Genomic DNA, 15,603 nt, shown 5'->3' with positions numbered 1-15,603 from the left:
GTTTTATTTAGCGTACGATCTTCAGGCTCTTACTCTTTGTTTTTTTCTGTGGCTGGCATGACGGGCTGAGCATGTCGTTTCCGTGGTGTGTGGTTGTGCTCAGTATCTGAGTGTTGTTGCTCAATCACTTGAGCATGTCTCTCAACCATACGTGAAGTCCTGAACCAAAACAAGCCGACACAGACGTGTAGCTTTACATTTGAAGTAACTATAGACAGAATTTTATCCTGACAAACTTCATTCATTCATTCATTTTCTGAACTGCTTATCCTGTTCAGGGTCGCGGGTGGCTGGAGCCTATCCCAGCTGTCATTGGGCGAGAGGCGGGGTACACCCTGGACTGGTCGCCAGTCAATCACAGAGCTGACACACAGACAGCCTTTCATGCACACACTCACACCTATGGGCAATTTAGAGTGACCAATTAAACTGATGAGCATGTTTATGGACTGTGGGAGGAAGCCGGAGAACCCAGAAAGAACCTTGCATGGGGAGAGCATGCAAACTCCACACAGAAAGGCCCACTGGCTAAGCTAGGAATCAAACTAGTGACCCTCTTGCTTTGAGGCTACAGCGCTAACCGTTGCACCACCATGCAGCCCCCTGACAAACTTATTGTTAATTAACACGTTCCTAAATTCTGCTTGATCCTGTTACAAGCCACATCTTAGTTTTGATAACTCAGATGGCGCGACACTTTGTGCTTCAAATGTATTTAACCTTTATCTCCCCAAACGATTCAAATAAATTGAAAGATCCAGCATTTGTTTCATGTAACCTGGAGCAACATGTCCTGAAGTTTCTCTTAAATACTTTGATAAAACTCAGTCCATAGTTTTTTAAACTTGAGAAGCAAGATAAGACATTGGTCACGGTAACAACTTCAGAAGTTATAACAGGGGTGGGCAACACGCGACACAGGTGCCATAGCACGTGATGACATCATGTTGGCATGCAGAAATTAATTACTATGAGGCAGAGGACAAGATAAATAAATAAGATAAAAAATAAAAGTTTTGTGTTGTTTTAACACTTTACAAGAAATTGAGCACACTATACATGTCCATACATTAAAAAATTAAAAATTGAACGTTGAATAATAAATTTAAATCATGATTGTACAAGTGCCTTAATGTGTCCTGCAAGTGTATCACTGCAGTCTGCTAGCTTGCAATTGCATCGATTTGGTGGTGTTATCAAGGCAAATAAACAAAGTTTGTATGGGAGTATGGATTTAATGCTAGAGATGGCCAGAGATCGAGCAATATCCATCCTTTGCTGCAAAAGTGTGGTATGTAGGACATCAAGTGGGCAGAGTCTTTTTCTGACCAATCATGGAAACAGTGTTAGCAAAGTTTGCAAAACAGAGTAACACATTCAAAACTTTCTGTATTGTTAAAAATCAGGCAATGGAAGGAAGTTAGACGGTTTGTCACTGCCTAGCTAAGCATGGAAAAGCATTAAAGCAGACTTTTCTATCGACTGTGGATTTTATGAAAGAAATAAGTTTTGGCTCTTTGGGCATGAGTGTATTTTAAAGTGGCTCGAGTTGAGGAAGAGGTTGCCTACCCCTGCCTTATGAGAATGAATTATTCTGGTTTTAAGGTCGACATGTGTCGTACTGCACACTGAAGAGGGAGTCTGTGATGAGAGGAGATGGGGGAGGGGCCTGCCAGCCAAAATGGCCAACAGGGATGAAGAAGAGCCAGAGCCCTGTCTATGCACTCGGCAAAGTTTCCATGTTAACTGGCAGGCCAGGAGACACAGAGATGGAGAGAGACTGAAGTTAAAACGAAGAAATGTCAAAGAAAAAAGGAGCAAGAATTCAAGATAGTACAGGACAGAGAGAGGAGAGGGGTGAGAGACTAAGAGCAAGACTGAGGTAAAGGGAGAGCGAGGGGAAGGGAATGTGCTGACGCGGCGTTTCTTGTCTGAACTCCCCAAATTAATAATCAGCAGCGGTTTAGCCGAGCTGTGCCAGGAACAGGAGCCTACTGCCAAGCCCCCGGCCAGGCCAGGCCCTCCCTGCCACCCCCCCCCCCTCCTCCTCCCCTCCCCCATGGCTCCCAGGCCCGCTTTGGGGCCGAATAGGAGGCGCTGCCTGTCCGGGCCGAGCCGGGCCTGGCACACTGCCACGGGGCTTTTGCTTGTTCAGGAGTTTTGATTAAATCCTTTATTGTGCTCCACTCACGCAAAGAGCTAAGGAGAAACACCGAGCAGGACGGAGCAGAGTGGAGGGGAGGAGAGAAAGCGACAGGGGAGAAAAGAAAAGGGTGAAAAAGAGGGAGGGGAGGGAGGAGGGAAATGGGATCTCTCTTTTTTTCCCTTCTCGCTTTCTCCCTGTCTCTTTCACTGGGACTGAAAAGATGTTTGATTTAGTCTCTGGGGAGTTGTAAAGTAGATAAAGTTTTTGCTCACCATCAGCACTCTGTGTTTCTTTCTGGGGGAGGGTCTCTTTATTCCACTCCTCTAAATAAAGCCTCTTTCATTCTTTGCACTTTTACCAAATTGTTTTGCTGTTTTCATATATTTTATCTTAAAACACAAACCAGTACAGGGACGTTCACCTCCAGCTTTAGGTTCAGTCTTTTTTATACTCTCTGAAAAACTTCTCAGAGAAATCAAACACAGAGGACAAACTGCTGCTGTGTAAAAGCAGGTGTGCTCCTTGCGAAAATCCACCTTAATGCATTTTATAGTTTTCCTCAGGAGTTTTATATACACTCAGAACATTATACACGCTCCATATCTCAAACCGCTCCTAGTTAACTGTGCCCTTGTTGGTGCTGCGGCCCCCCTGTGGCCTTTCAGAGGCTTTGTGCCAGAAGTGTAACAGTGATTTGTGTTGTTGTTTCAGCTGTTTCTCTGCCTGACCTGAGCGAGCAGTTCACACCGCCAGAGACGGCTCCCCCAGCCCTCGTCAGCCTGATCCAAGCCATTGAGAAGAGAGGTACACACACACACACACACACACACACACACACACATCCACTGGCCAGCACTTTCATCTGTTGTCCGTCTCGCCTGCCAGTCTTTCTGTCTGTGTGCTACTGTCTCCCTCCCGCCATTTGCCTCTTGCTCTCATGCCAGCGTTTGCACAAGTGTGGACGTATAGACATGTGGATCCTTTCAGGCCGTCTCACACAAGTTCCTGCACACTCACAGGGTCAGAGTGACGAGGTGTTCAGAAACTTTTTTTCTAACAGTCTGAGAGTTTTGGTACGGTAGGTTTTAGTCAAACTATGTTTATGTCTGTTTGAAGCTTTCTTTCTCTCACAAGCAACACACACACACACACACACACACACACACACACACACACACACACACACTAGGGATGGAACTGTTCACAAATCCACAGTTTTGTATAGGGATGCACGATATTATTGGCACAATATCGGTATCAGCTGATAAAAGCTTAAAAACACGTTTAGCGGCATCTGCAGATATGAAAATTTCTGCCGATAAGGTGCTATTCAGTTAGGATTATTATTATTTTCCATCTGAAAAATAAGCTCCCTAAATAAAATGTAGCACTTCATTTATTTGCACTGCAGAGCTCTGTGTCTGTCACCAGGTTGTTACAGTAGCTCTAAAATAATCAAATGCAACTTGGTTATGTTTAAAAAATGCATTGTACATTTAAAGTTCATGTGATCTAAAGAAATTATTTTTCTGTATTTCAATACTGAATGTCTTGAGTTTGAAAAAATAATACATTTCTTATTTATGGTAAAATCAAATGTTTTTTGTCTTGTTTTGTGTGTGTTTCTTAAACAAATAAGACCGTCACAATAAGAGTAACATATAAATTCCAGTACAGGATAGACTTAGCTTTCTTTACAGTGAAAAAAACAAACAAACGTGTGATTATCATTATCGGTATCGGTTTTGGTATTGGTCAAAAGGGGTTTTGATATATCTGCATATCGGATATCAGCAAAAATCTAATATTGTGCATCCCTAGTTTTGTAGTCACTTGTTTTGGTTCGGTTCGTTCACCTTTATTTTTACCATAAACCCTAATAATCCACTAGTAACACGTTATTTTTAGTCAATTATCTCATGTATAGTCAGGAAAAACCTGAAAGAATGAGGCTGTTTGTCATTTGAAACATCATTAAAGCTGAGTGAAACATTGTTAGTTCCAACATGCCAACTCCTCAGTAGGGAAAGTCCCTATCGTCTGTCCCAGAAGTCACTAAAAGTCACTAAATGACGCCACTGTCTAATTTGGATAATGATCCACTTGCATGTAATTGTCATGGACTCTGTAGGAGAGAGAAATAATGGGAAAGAGACAGAAAGCAGGTAAAACACAACATCATAAATATGTTTAGAACTATAAATTAACTTTCTTCTGTTCATTCTTGTTTTTTTAATGACTAAATATCAACTGTCCTCCTTTATCTGGGCGGGGGACCAGCAGAAGTGATCATAATGAGACACACACTTGCGTGGTTTCATCTGCTGCGAGTGAGGACTGTCTCTGTGTTTTGGATAGGACAGGGGCTAACGATGGCACACGCTGCTCATTGAGGTGATCAGAACGCGCATCAACGTCAGACTCTAAACTCCAGAAAAGTCGCAATGATTGTCGCCTTTAAAAAAAACCCTCACCAGAGGGGTCTGAAAAGTCATCACATGTAGGGACAAAGTCTCTGAGTTGGCAACACTCAGTTTCGGTTATATCCTCCACTTTCTTTCTTACTGCTGTCATCAGAGCTCACACTGAATCTAAAGCGCTCCCAGACAGCAGAACGACTCAACAGCAAACTCGCCTCCACACAACTGTTCCACTGTATCCCTCACCTCGTGTTGTGTCTGTGTATGATCGGAGCTACATGCTCGCTTCAAACTGAGCTGTAAAATGAAGAAAAAAGAAAAACACGAACCAAAGGGATCGAATGAGAAAAACTGAACAGTTGAGTTTTTTTTCATAAACAGTTTCATCCCTGACACACACACACACACACACACACACACACACACACACACACACACACACACACACACACACACACACACACACACACACACACACACACACACACACACACACACACACACACACACACACACGACAATCTGTTGGTGTGTCATCTGCAGGCCAGAGTCTCAGACAAACTTATTTTTTCTTTTTTTACTCAAAAAGGAGTTGAAACCAGTGGTGATTGATAAATAGATTTTTTTTGCACATCTGCATTTTTTTGCAACTGGGATCAGATATTTGTTTATTTGTTTAGTAATCCTGCATGGCTCTGTAAGCAAACCTAGCTGCTGACTTCACTCAACCAATGTTTTTAGCATATCTGCTTCTGACACAATATTAAAGAGGAACATTGTTTTATTAGAAGATGATGGAGATTGCTCTTCTGTTGGCACTGAAAAATATTTGAATATTGATATTTGCTTGCAGGGCGACAGACGGTCTGTCTCTGAATGTAACTCATATGAATACAAAAGTAAATTGAATTCCTCTCTGCTGCTGAATGCACACACACATACACACACACACACTTTGACTGCACAGTGAGGTTTTCACAACTATCCGAGAGACTGGCGGGTCTCGAGGAATCGCCTCCTAGATGCAGAAGCTGTCTGGACCTGGTGCTGCTAAACGCTTTCAATGCCAAGGATCTGAATGAAAAATGCAGCCAGAGTTCAGACGTTTTCTTCAGGCGCATTTTCACAGGATGTGTTGAATCTTCTCTTTTATAAAGTGCTCTCATGAGCAAGGTCACAGCTCATGTTTGTGGGTGGACCACAAAATATAAAACCTGGAAGTTTTTCACTGTATCTGCTTCATCTGAGCAGGGACAGGTTGGTTTCAGGTTTAAAAGAAACATGTTAAACAATGCAGAAACTAAACTGAAAATGCCTCAGTTAAAGAGGGAAGTTGAATCAACTCTGCTCTTTTAAACTGGCATTCATACAACGAGATCTATGAGCCAACACCCCCTGAATGATCGATCAGCTTCTCTCTGGGGTCAGATTGAGACAGCACAGCTGAGACGCATTTTTTCCCTCTGTAATTCAAAAAGTGTTATATCACTGTGTGCTTTGTTGAGCTCAAGTTGTTTCTTGCACACAGACGTTATCCACCCTGAAACAAAACAGTTTTAGCTTCGCTCTAGCTCATTTCATCCCCTGCAGAGGAATGAGCCACTGGCTGCTCTGTTTTAGGAAGATTTATCTGTTCCACTCTTCTTAACTGTTTCCTGTTTACATACATATCTATGTTTTCTGTCTGTGTGATTATTTTAACATTAATGCAACTGTTTTTGTTTTTTCTCAGGTCTGGACTGCGTTACATTGTACAGATCAACTTTGGATACGTCAGGTGCAGAAAGCCCAGTGTACAGTCTGAGCTCAGGTGAGTAAAGCCATATTACATTGATTTTGGTGTCTTTGTGTTTTTCTGATGAAGCTGTGAAAGTTTTCTTTTCCTCATTGTGACTCTGTCTTTGTGCTGCAGAGTGTGAAATGGGTCAGAAAGATGTGGCTGAACTGTCTGAGTGTGTTCTTCGTTACCTGAGAGACCTCCCCTCACCTGTCATTCCTGCCTGTATCTACCCCCACCTGAAAACTGCCGTCACCCTGCAGCAGCAGCAGCAGCTCCTACAGCAGTCAACAGGTACGTCTCTCCAGCCCACGCAGCGGTCTTCCAGGCTGTGCCTCCACGCTGCATCACTGTCACAGCGTGCTGCAGTGATACTGTTGTAAGACATAATTTAGATTATAAACCACTTTACATTGTAGGCTCTGGATTAAAACTGGAGATTTAGGAAGGGGAATTACTGGAGCCTAAGGACGTGGTCACACTGGCAAACGTTCAACATGATCGACAGTCATTTTGAACAGTAGTGACTGTTGGACCAAAACGACTTCACATAAACCAAAAAGTCTCTAAAGTTGTAGCAGTGCTCTCTGTGTCTCATTGTGCTGACTCTGATGAGCTTGTGCGTCATGTCTCAATGACGTAGGCGTGTGCCTTAAGTCTGGTTCATATTGGCGTTGTGTGACCACTGGCCGTACCCCCCAGCGGGGGAATGGGACTTGAGTACCTCACAGTTTGAATGGCCAGTGTGACTGTGCTCTCAAATGCAGCGAGTGCTGCTGTAGTTATTTCAGTGGATTGAAGGAATCCTCTCATAACTCAATAACTGGAACTCAAAAGAAGTGCATGAGGCTCAGGGTTAGCTTTATAGGCTGCTGAAGGAGGTCAGTCACATGTCAGCGTGGAGGAAACAGAGGAGAGTGTCAGGAGAGGATGAGCTCACTGAGGAATCCTAGAAATGCTGATTTTCCTCTGCGCTGAGGACACCATGATTTCACTTCAACAAGACACGGGACCTGTTTACAGCAACATACGTTGACCACGTCCATCTTTTTTTGGACAAACATCTCTTTAAGAATTTTTCCTCCTTGATTTCTTGTAGATGGTGCAGTTGCTGGGAGCCACGACAGAGATGTCAGCCTGGTCCTGGAGAGCTCCACCACCATCCCCCTCCATCACTGTCTCACCCTGCAGTACCTCCTCACACACCTGTCCAAGGTCACTCAGGCACAGGCCAGCAACGGGCTGGACACACACACGCTGGGAAAGATCTTTGGACCACTGCTGATGCGGACTGGTCCCTCCACTCCTTGGTACATTTTAGATGATTCATTTTTCACTCAGACAAACAGACGTAATCAAACATGTTGTTATGTCACATTATTTAAAGCTTGGCAGAGCTACGGATGAGTATTACGAACCTGTACCTTTGGTGCTGACACCAGTAGGGGGTGGGAGAAAAAATCAAATTCAAAGTCTTCATTTCAGTCTTTGTTTATAAACTAGCCTGGTAAAAAGTTTCCACTTTTCTCCAGCAGAGGGTGAAATGTTTCTCTCTGACTCGTGAGACGTGCATATGGGAAAATATTGCTCCTGTTATAGTCTGTAGACATTTTAATCATCATTTAACAATTTCACATGGTCTGGTGATAAAAATGCGAAGTCAAAATCGCAAAAATGGTAAATATCGAAGAATCAGACTTTCAATCGAATTGGCACCCCAAACGTCGTAATAGAATCAAAAGATGAGAATAGCAAATCATTCCAGCCCTAGACACCAGATTGTTCAGAACTAAAAACAAATTAACTCTTGAATGAACAGTGGTCTTATTAGTGTATAGTATTTTTTTAATGCCCTTTATTCAGACCTTTATTTCCAATAATGCTTCCATCAATTGATGTGTTTCTTCTGGACTAATCTGGAATTTACTACTGGATGAAGAGAGCTGTGAATCAATGAAATGTAAAAACATTTTTTGATTAAAGGATGATGCTAAGCTTTATAATGAAATGAGGAGAATTACATCTAATTTTCTCTGTTAACTTTATCAAATTTAAAGTGTGAGCTGAAATTTAGAAAATGTTTCAGATTGTGGTTTGTTCATTGTTTATCCGTTCATTGGTTGTTTCACAGGTTGTCAGTAGATGATGAGTTGCCAGCTCTTGTGGTGGAGAGGCTGCTGATAGAGAGGACAGCAGAGCAAGACCTCACTCCTCCAGGTATCCTGTTTGTCCTCAAGTCATTTATGCTCACATGCAGTGAAAAACTTTGTTTGCAATCTAAGGGGTACAAGGTAATTATGCACCACTCTTCTCAGAGGGATGTACAGTTTTAGGAAGCATCCATGCAGTTATTGTGTCAGAGTGGCCATGATGCTGGTCTGAAAAGGTTTCTCTGGTAATCTGATGTGTGTTTATGTGTTTACCTCCAGTTCTTCCAGCAAAGCCAGTCAAGTCAAAAATGGCACCATCGGCCATGACGGACACGAGTGGCCTGCTGACGGACGCTGAGTGGTACTGGGGAGAAATCTCCAGGTAAAACATGAATGTTACCTTTGATGATGTCTAAATTTCCTCTGTTTGTCGACTTACTTTGTTCAGCAGTTATAGTAGACCAGGATTATTTTGTGCCTTACCGATCAAACATACCTACAAGCAAATTCCCAAACCACGGTTTAATTAGGAACATAGGCTGTATAAAACATGGACGTAGTCTCGCCAAAGTCACGGGTCTGTTTCTGAAACGATGAATGAAACACATCGGTTATAGCGGCCATATTGATTGTGGCAAGGGCTTCGCCTACAGCTATAGGGCGCCTGTCGGTCACGTGACTCTGAGCTGTGCCTCTGATTGGGCGAGCTCATGATCTTAATATCCTCTGAACGGCTGAGTTAGAAAAAAATCACCCCCTCTTCAGTGTGTGCCCGTAGTAAAATTATCGACTCAGACAAGAGACATTTCTTGAACCAGGCTGTAAAAAGGTTAATTTCTTCTTTGAAAACGGCTTTTTTTGGCTTGGTGTGTATTTCCTCAAGTGGACACTCCAGAAACAGCAGATTTTAGCACTTCCACGTTGTCTCATATTCTTAGACCGGCGATTGCTGCTTGATCATGAAACAATAGAAAGATGTTTTATATCTGTGAAACTGCAGGTGATCACTGTCCATGTTTAACAAGTTAACATTATGAGTCCTGGATCTTGCAGGGAGGAGGTGAATGAGAAGCTGCGAGACACTCCTGACGGCACCTTTCTGGTTCGAGATGCTTCAAGTAAACTGGAGGGCGAGTACACGCTCACTCTCAGGTAAAGTAACATGTCCAGTCATCCTCTGATCATATGCAGGACTTTCTGTCGAGCACCAGACTTAATCTCAAATAAATCTGGAGAATAAAATAATCTGACAGCCACTTGGTTTAAGCTCTGCTGAAGTTGACGGTACAGTCAGCATGCACGGCCGTGCAGCTCTTCACCTTATTTTCTCTTTTGTTTGTCTCCCCCTGCAGGAAAGGGGGGAACAACAAGCTAATAAAAATCTACCACAGAGAGGGCCGGTACGGCTTCTCTGAGCCTCTCACCTTCCTGACGGTAGTGGAGCTCATCAACCATTACCGCCACGAGTCTCTGGCACAGTATAATGCCAAACTGGACACCAAGCTCCTGTTCCCGGTCTCCAAATACCAGCAGGTGAGCCAGACTGCAGATCATCTCTGATTTGTTGATTGTTTTTTCCATTTGTCACATCCATGTTATTTTCTTTGATGTCATCTAACTGAGCCAAAATTGTTCACTTTACAACATTTTTCATGACCTGGTTTATGAATTTTCCCTCCTTTGATTTTCTCGTGTCTCAGCTGGTGAAGGAGAACACTATAGAGGAGGTGGGGGAGCAGCTGAAGGTTTATCACGAGCAGTTCCAGGACAAAAGCCGCGAGTACGACTCTCTGTATGAGGAGTACACACGCACTTCGCAGGTATGAGGTTACCACAAACACACACAAAAACACACACACGCACACTAGGGCTGGACAATTAATCGGATTTTAATCGGATTTTAATCGGATCGTGATTTCAATTTTGCCATCTGACAATCATAAAAACAATATAATCGAAGAAAAACAATTAATATGCCACACAGTGTAATTGTATGCAAGTTCCTGTGCTTCATAGCTCTTCTGTGTTCCATGTGCAGCCACAGCGAGTCTGTGTGACTTATGTGTATCAATAATACTGTATGTGCCACTTGCTGGTTCTTTAAAGATGTGTTTAAATCAGTACTGAAGTTTTTGAATAAATGAATAATTGTGTATATTAATTGTGATTTCAATATCACTGAAAATAATCGGGATTCTTATTTTTACCATAATCACCCAGCCCTAAAGCACACACACCAAACTTATGCACACCGGCACTCTCAGGCAAAAACTAGAGATGTTGCACCACCAGTATGAACACATACACATCTAAAACAACAGTCAGTAAGTTTTTACTGTTTTATTTTTTTTTCAAAGTTCTTTTTTTTTTTTGGATAAGACATAACATTAAACACATATTCATAATACACCACAGTTCCCTTTCACAGAAAAAATTACAAAAACATAGCAGCCTTTAGCACTGTTGTACTACAAAACTTATCTAATTGAATACCCCATGATCTTTGATATATAACATAAAAGACTCTCAGACACTCTCAAAAATGTTTTGTCTGCCCTTCAGTACATGAGAAACCCTTTCCATTGGGAACATAGACAACAGCTGTTGCCTCCATTGACTTAGTTTTTCCAACATAAAGAATTGTACAGATTTATATCTATAAACATTCTTTCAGCTTTTATGTATGTAGGTTTCTCTGGGTATAAGCCAAACAGGAACAGTCTTGGGTTCAATACAAATTTCTTAGACACTGTTTTTTCAGTTTCACCTCTTATTCTGTCCCAGAACTATACAATTTTTCTACAATTCCACAAACAATGAACCAGTGTTCTTCCATATTCAGCACATTTTGGGCATCAGGAAAATTTCTTTGTACCTTTTGAGATTTACTGGTGTTACACACCAGAGGTGTCAAGTTACTAAGTAAAAATACTTCGTTTTTTTACAACAGTAAAAATTTTGGGTATCTATACTTTACTCAAGTTATTATTTTTAGCTGACTTTTTACTTCTACTCCTTACATTTTCAACCATATATCTGTACTTTCTACTCTTAAAAACAGCCTCGCTGTAAAATCCTGTCTTAAAATCGCTGACATTGTGTCATCTGGAAAGAGTCCATTTGATTGTGGATGGATGAGATGTATAAACATAAAACCATTACAACACCTTTTGTACAGGATCCATCACACCTGCACATGACACAAATCACGCCACACTTCAGCAAGGACATAACAGACGTATGTAGCGTAGTTTGAAGATGTCCGTGGCAGAGACTCAGGAGGGGAATGAACTATATGAACTATAGGCTCCTGTGGCACAGCCTAAGCTTTTGACCTTAATGCCCCCCTTTAAAGTTACTTTTACTTTTATACTTTAAGTAGTTTTGAAACCAGTACTTTTACACTTCTACTGAAGTAAAAAGCTGGTGATGATACTTCAACTTCTACAAAAGTCTTTTTAAACTCCAGTATCTATACTACTGCTCGAGTAATGAATGTAAATACTTTTGACACCTCTGTTACATACAATCTCATTGACCATTTGAACTGGATTAATCAGAGACGTGTTTTAATAGACCTGGTTTGTGCCATGTTACATGCATCTCTCCAGTCCTCCTCCGTCGACACTAGCACAAGATCTTAGTTCCAGGCTTTAAGTCTACTGTATGAATCTTCTGACATTTTAGATAACATGACTTTATAGATGTGCGGTATCAAAACATTTTTTCCGTCTATCTTTTGTCATTATTTCTTCTAAAGTTGACTGAGTAGGTTTTGTCAGAACATTATTCTGTTTTTTTTATATATATAAAGCTTCTAAGTTAAAGATATTTAAAAACCTATTTTTTTATAGAATGGAATAGAATATAATAGAATTACTTCATTGATCCCAAACTAGGAAATTGTTGTGTTGACAGCAGCAATTGATGGAGTAAGTAGAAAAATACAAGAAATAGTAAGAATTAAATAAAATATATACGTAAGCACTCTAGTTACAACAAGATAAAAACAAGAAAGGTTGTGAGAGGTATTTACACCAGCTATAAATTATCATCCCTTCTAGGTTTAAAAGAGGAATCAAATACAAGATTAACTTAACTTAAATATGTTGACTGAAGTCATGAATGTGCAAATAGCAGCTAAGGTTGAAAAGTGATTTTTTTTTAATACAACACAGTGGTGACACAGGGAAATATGTTATTAATAGGCAGAGCAGTTTGAAGGTGTTTTATTTATATTTTCTATCTTATTTAGATTTAGTTTTATCTATATTAAATCTACATTGCAACTCCTGAAACACATTAGTGTGTTGGATTTGGATGGATAAAGATCTTGAATCATTTTCAGCCCCTTGGCTCTCAATACATGAAATACAGAGTGATTTTGGGGGGACTGCCATCCACATCTCGTTTATTCACACGTCCTTTTTGAAAATCTGCAGAAAATCAACTGTTTGCTCCAGCCCAATTATGTAAAAAACAGATAATTCTACACTCTGTACTGCATTAAACAAGCCATAAATGATCAATATTCGTCTTGTATTTAAATGTAAAGAATTCTTTGAAAATTTGCTTCCATCTTCCTGGTGTCATGTTTCAGCTTGGGGCTGCTCTGCACCAATGAGCAACAGTTTGTGTGTTCAGAGCATGTAAAACTGAAAATACTTCACTTTTCTTTGGTCCAAGACTTGAATTAAGTGTTCCTCACCGTTTTTAGCCTTTAGCCCTGGTTCTCCTGACCTCATAGAAGTATAGAAGTTCATATTGCAGTGAAAATTGAGTCCACATCGAGTAAAAATGTGACAGAAGCAAAAAAAAGTCCTAAAAATCAAATCAGCTTATTTTAGGTGCAGGACTGTGTAGATTTTGAAAAGATAGAACCATAAAACTTTTTTCATTTGTTCCTTATGCCTCAGGGTACCTAATAATGTGTTGTATATATTCCCACCTTATTTTTAAATGTTTTTTAATGTCTTTTAATGTAATTTTAACGTCCTGGAATTCAAATTCTTTATTTTGGGACCTTAAGTAGATATGAGATTAAAATGCGATTAATTAGATTAATTAATTACAAATCCTGGAATTAATTAGATTAATTTTGTTAATCGCCTGACAGCACTAATTTTTAAGTGTTGGATTTTTTTATTGTTTCAACTGTTTTATTATGGTATTTAAATACATGTCGTAAGGTCTGAATGTAACTCTTGACTTTTTTACCGTCACATAATCTGTTTTTAAATGTTGTTATTCTTCTGTTCATTTTTTATAGGATTTCCAAATATTTTCTGCTTTTCCAAAAGTTGTTTCAGAAACTTTTATTCAGAAAAAAGCCTCAACTAAATTTTAAAGAATTGACTGCTAAGGAGGACAACAGATGTTTTTAAAATATCAAAAAGTTGAAGGTTTCAAAGAGTAGTCTTTGTATTTCATACTCGCCTGGTGTCATCGTGTCTGGTGTGAATTTTAACGGTGAGCAGACAGTATGGTCACACTCTTTGTCTTTTTTCACTCAGGAGCTGCAGATGAAGCGCACCGCCATCGAAGCGTTCAATGAGACCATCAAGATCTTTGAGGAGCAGTTTGAGACTCAGGAGCGCTACAGCAGAGAGTCTCTGGAGAGATTCCAGCGCGAGGGCAACGAGAAAGAAATTCAAAAGTAAATTCACACCAGTGTGTTTGACGTCCTGATTCATGTGCTTGTATTTTTCATACAGTGACTTAAGCTGCTGAAGCCTTTCAATAACACAAATGTAAACCATGATTGTTTTCCTTTTTCTCAAATCAGGATTCAGAGCAACTCTGAGCGTTTGATGTCTCGTGTAAAAGAGATCCACGAAAGCAAACGTAAGCTGGAGCAAGACCTACGAGAGCAGGTTTCTGACAACAGAGAGATCGACAAGAAGATGAACAGCCTCAAGCCTGATCTCATGCAGCTCCGCAAAATCAGGGACCAGTATTTGATGTAAGGAGAATAACTGCCTGGTGTTTAGAGGTGAAGGAAAATATGCACGCAGAAAATAAATGAATATGTTTTCTGCCCTGAATCTAGATGGCTGACGCAGAAGGGGACGAGGCAGAAGAAGATCAACGAATGGCTCGGCATAAAGAACGAAGAGTGAGTGTTTCAGTAACAGCTCAAGTTTGCTGCTGCATCTCTGCCTGATATGTGTGTTGTGAGTGTAACCAAGTATTTTCTTCTCCATTTTAATGCTTTCAGCTCCTACTCGCTGGAGGAGGACGAGGGCTCGCCCCACCATGATGAGTGTACCTGGTATGTAGGCGACATCAAACGCACACAGGCTGAGGAAATGCTGAGAGGCAAATGTGACGGCACCTTCCTTATCCGAGAGAGTCAGTCACAGAAGGGCTCCTACGCCTGCTCTGTAGTGTAAGTGTTTGTGCTTGTGTTGGAAAAATCTGTCCACTATATCTCTGCCAATGTTTTAAAAGTTTTTAAAAAGAGATACAAATGTTTTCATCTACTGCAGTACATGATGTGGGCAAGTTTTAGTCAACAAACTGCCACGGCTGCTGCTGCTGGGGCTAAACCATATCTTCTTTACAAGCAGCCACCTATCTCATCTTTCACCTGTTTGTGGCTCTGTCCTGAGCCCCCTCTGCTGAACACGCTCCTCACACATGACTGCGCCTGTGTGAGGAGAGGCACCGAGGTTTGCAGATGACACGGCTGTGCTTGGACTGATTTGAGTCTGGGAACAGGCAGGAGGTGGGAGGTCTTGTTGACTGGCGCAGAACAAACAAGCTCAGCATTGGTGTGGGGAAGACTAAGGAGATGATCGTAGACCTGAGGAGGTGAGGCAACACTCTCCATCCTCTCTGCATTGAAGGAGCACCTGAGGAGGTGGTGTCCATCTTTGAATATCTGGGCCTGTACCAAGGGGCAGCATCTTGTTTTGGAAAATGAAGCCTATTCAGAAGTGCAAAGATCCATAGTTCATCGAGAATCCACTTGCTGGCTGCAGAAATACCTGAATCCACTTACACACCAAGGGGCCGTTAATACGACAGCAGTTTTAGGGTGAAACGCAAAAGTTTTGTTGGGTTTCAGCCGCGCATTTACACAGAAACGGCGTTTCAGCCAACCTAAAA

At 41.2% G+C, this 15,603-nt stretch overlaps 1 protein-coding gene across 3 annotated transcripts in view; it reads left to right on the top strand.

Annotated features, from left to right (window-relative positions):
- Positions 1 to 15,603, top strand: part of pik3r2 (phosphoinositide-3-kinase, regulatory subunit 2 (beta)) — a 49,623-nt gene that overhangs the window by 25,408 nt on the left and 8,612 nt on the right. For all 3 annotated transcript variants that reach the window (XM_074689572.1, XM_074689574.1, XM_074689575.1), the window contains exons 3-15: positions 2,858 to 2,950; positions 6,299 to 6,376; positions 6,479 to 6,637; positions 7,443 to 7,653; positions 8,475 to 8,560; positions 8,773 to 8,875; positions 9,547 to 9,645; positions 9,846 to 10,026; positions 10,194 to 10,313; positions 14,007 to 14,149; positions 14,279 to 14,455; positions 14,543 to 14,608; positions 14,711 to 14,881. In XM_074689572.1, the coding sequence (XP_074545673.1) occupies positions 2,858 to 2,950; positions 6,299 to 6,376; positions 6,479 to 6,637; positions 7,443 to 7,653; positions 8,475 to 8,560; positions 8,773 to 8,875; positions 9,547 to 9,645; positions 9,846 to 10,026; positions 10,194 to 10,313; positions 14,007 to 14,149; positions 14,279 to 14,455; positions 14,543 to 14,608; positions 14,711 to 14,881 (1,687 nt within the window). The remainder of the gene's footprint in view (positions 1 to 2,857; positions 2,951 to 6,298; positions 6,377 to 6,478; positions 6,638 to 7,442; positions 7,654 to 8,474; positions 8,561 to 8,772; positions 8,876 to 9,546; positions 9,646 to 9,845; positions 10,027 to 10,193; positions 10,314 to 14,006; positions 14,150 to 14,278; positions 14,456 to 14,542; positions 14,609 to 14,710; positions 14,882 to 15,603) is intronic.

The sequence above is a fragment of the Halichoeres trimaculatus genome, unplaced genomic scaffold (genome assembly GCF_033239565.1).
Source record: "Halichoeres trimaculatus isolate MK-OKI-2021-1 unplaced genomic scaffold, fHalTri1.1 fHalTri1_scaffold_15, whole genome shotgun sequence".
Lineage (NCBI taxonomy): Eukaryota > Metazoa > Chordata > Actinopteri > Labriformes > Labridae > Halichoeres > Halichoeres trimaculatus.
Note: the sequence above shows the minus strand (reverse complement) of the source record. Positions and strands in the feature narration are given on the sequence as shown.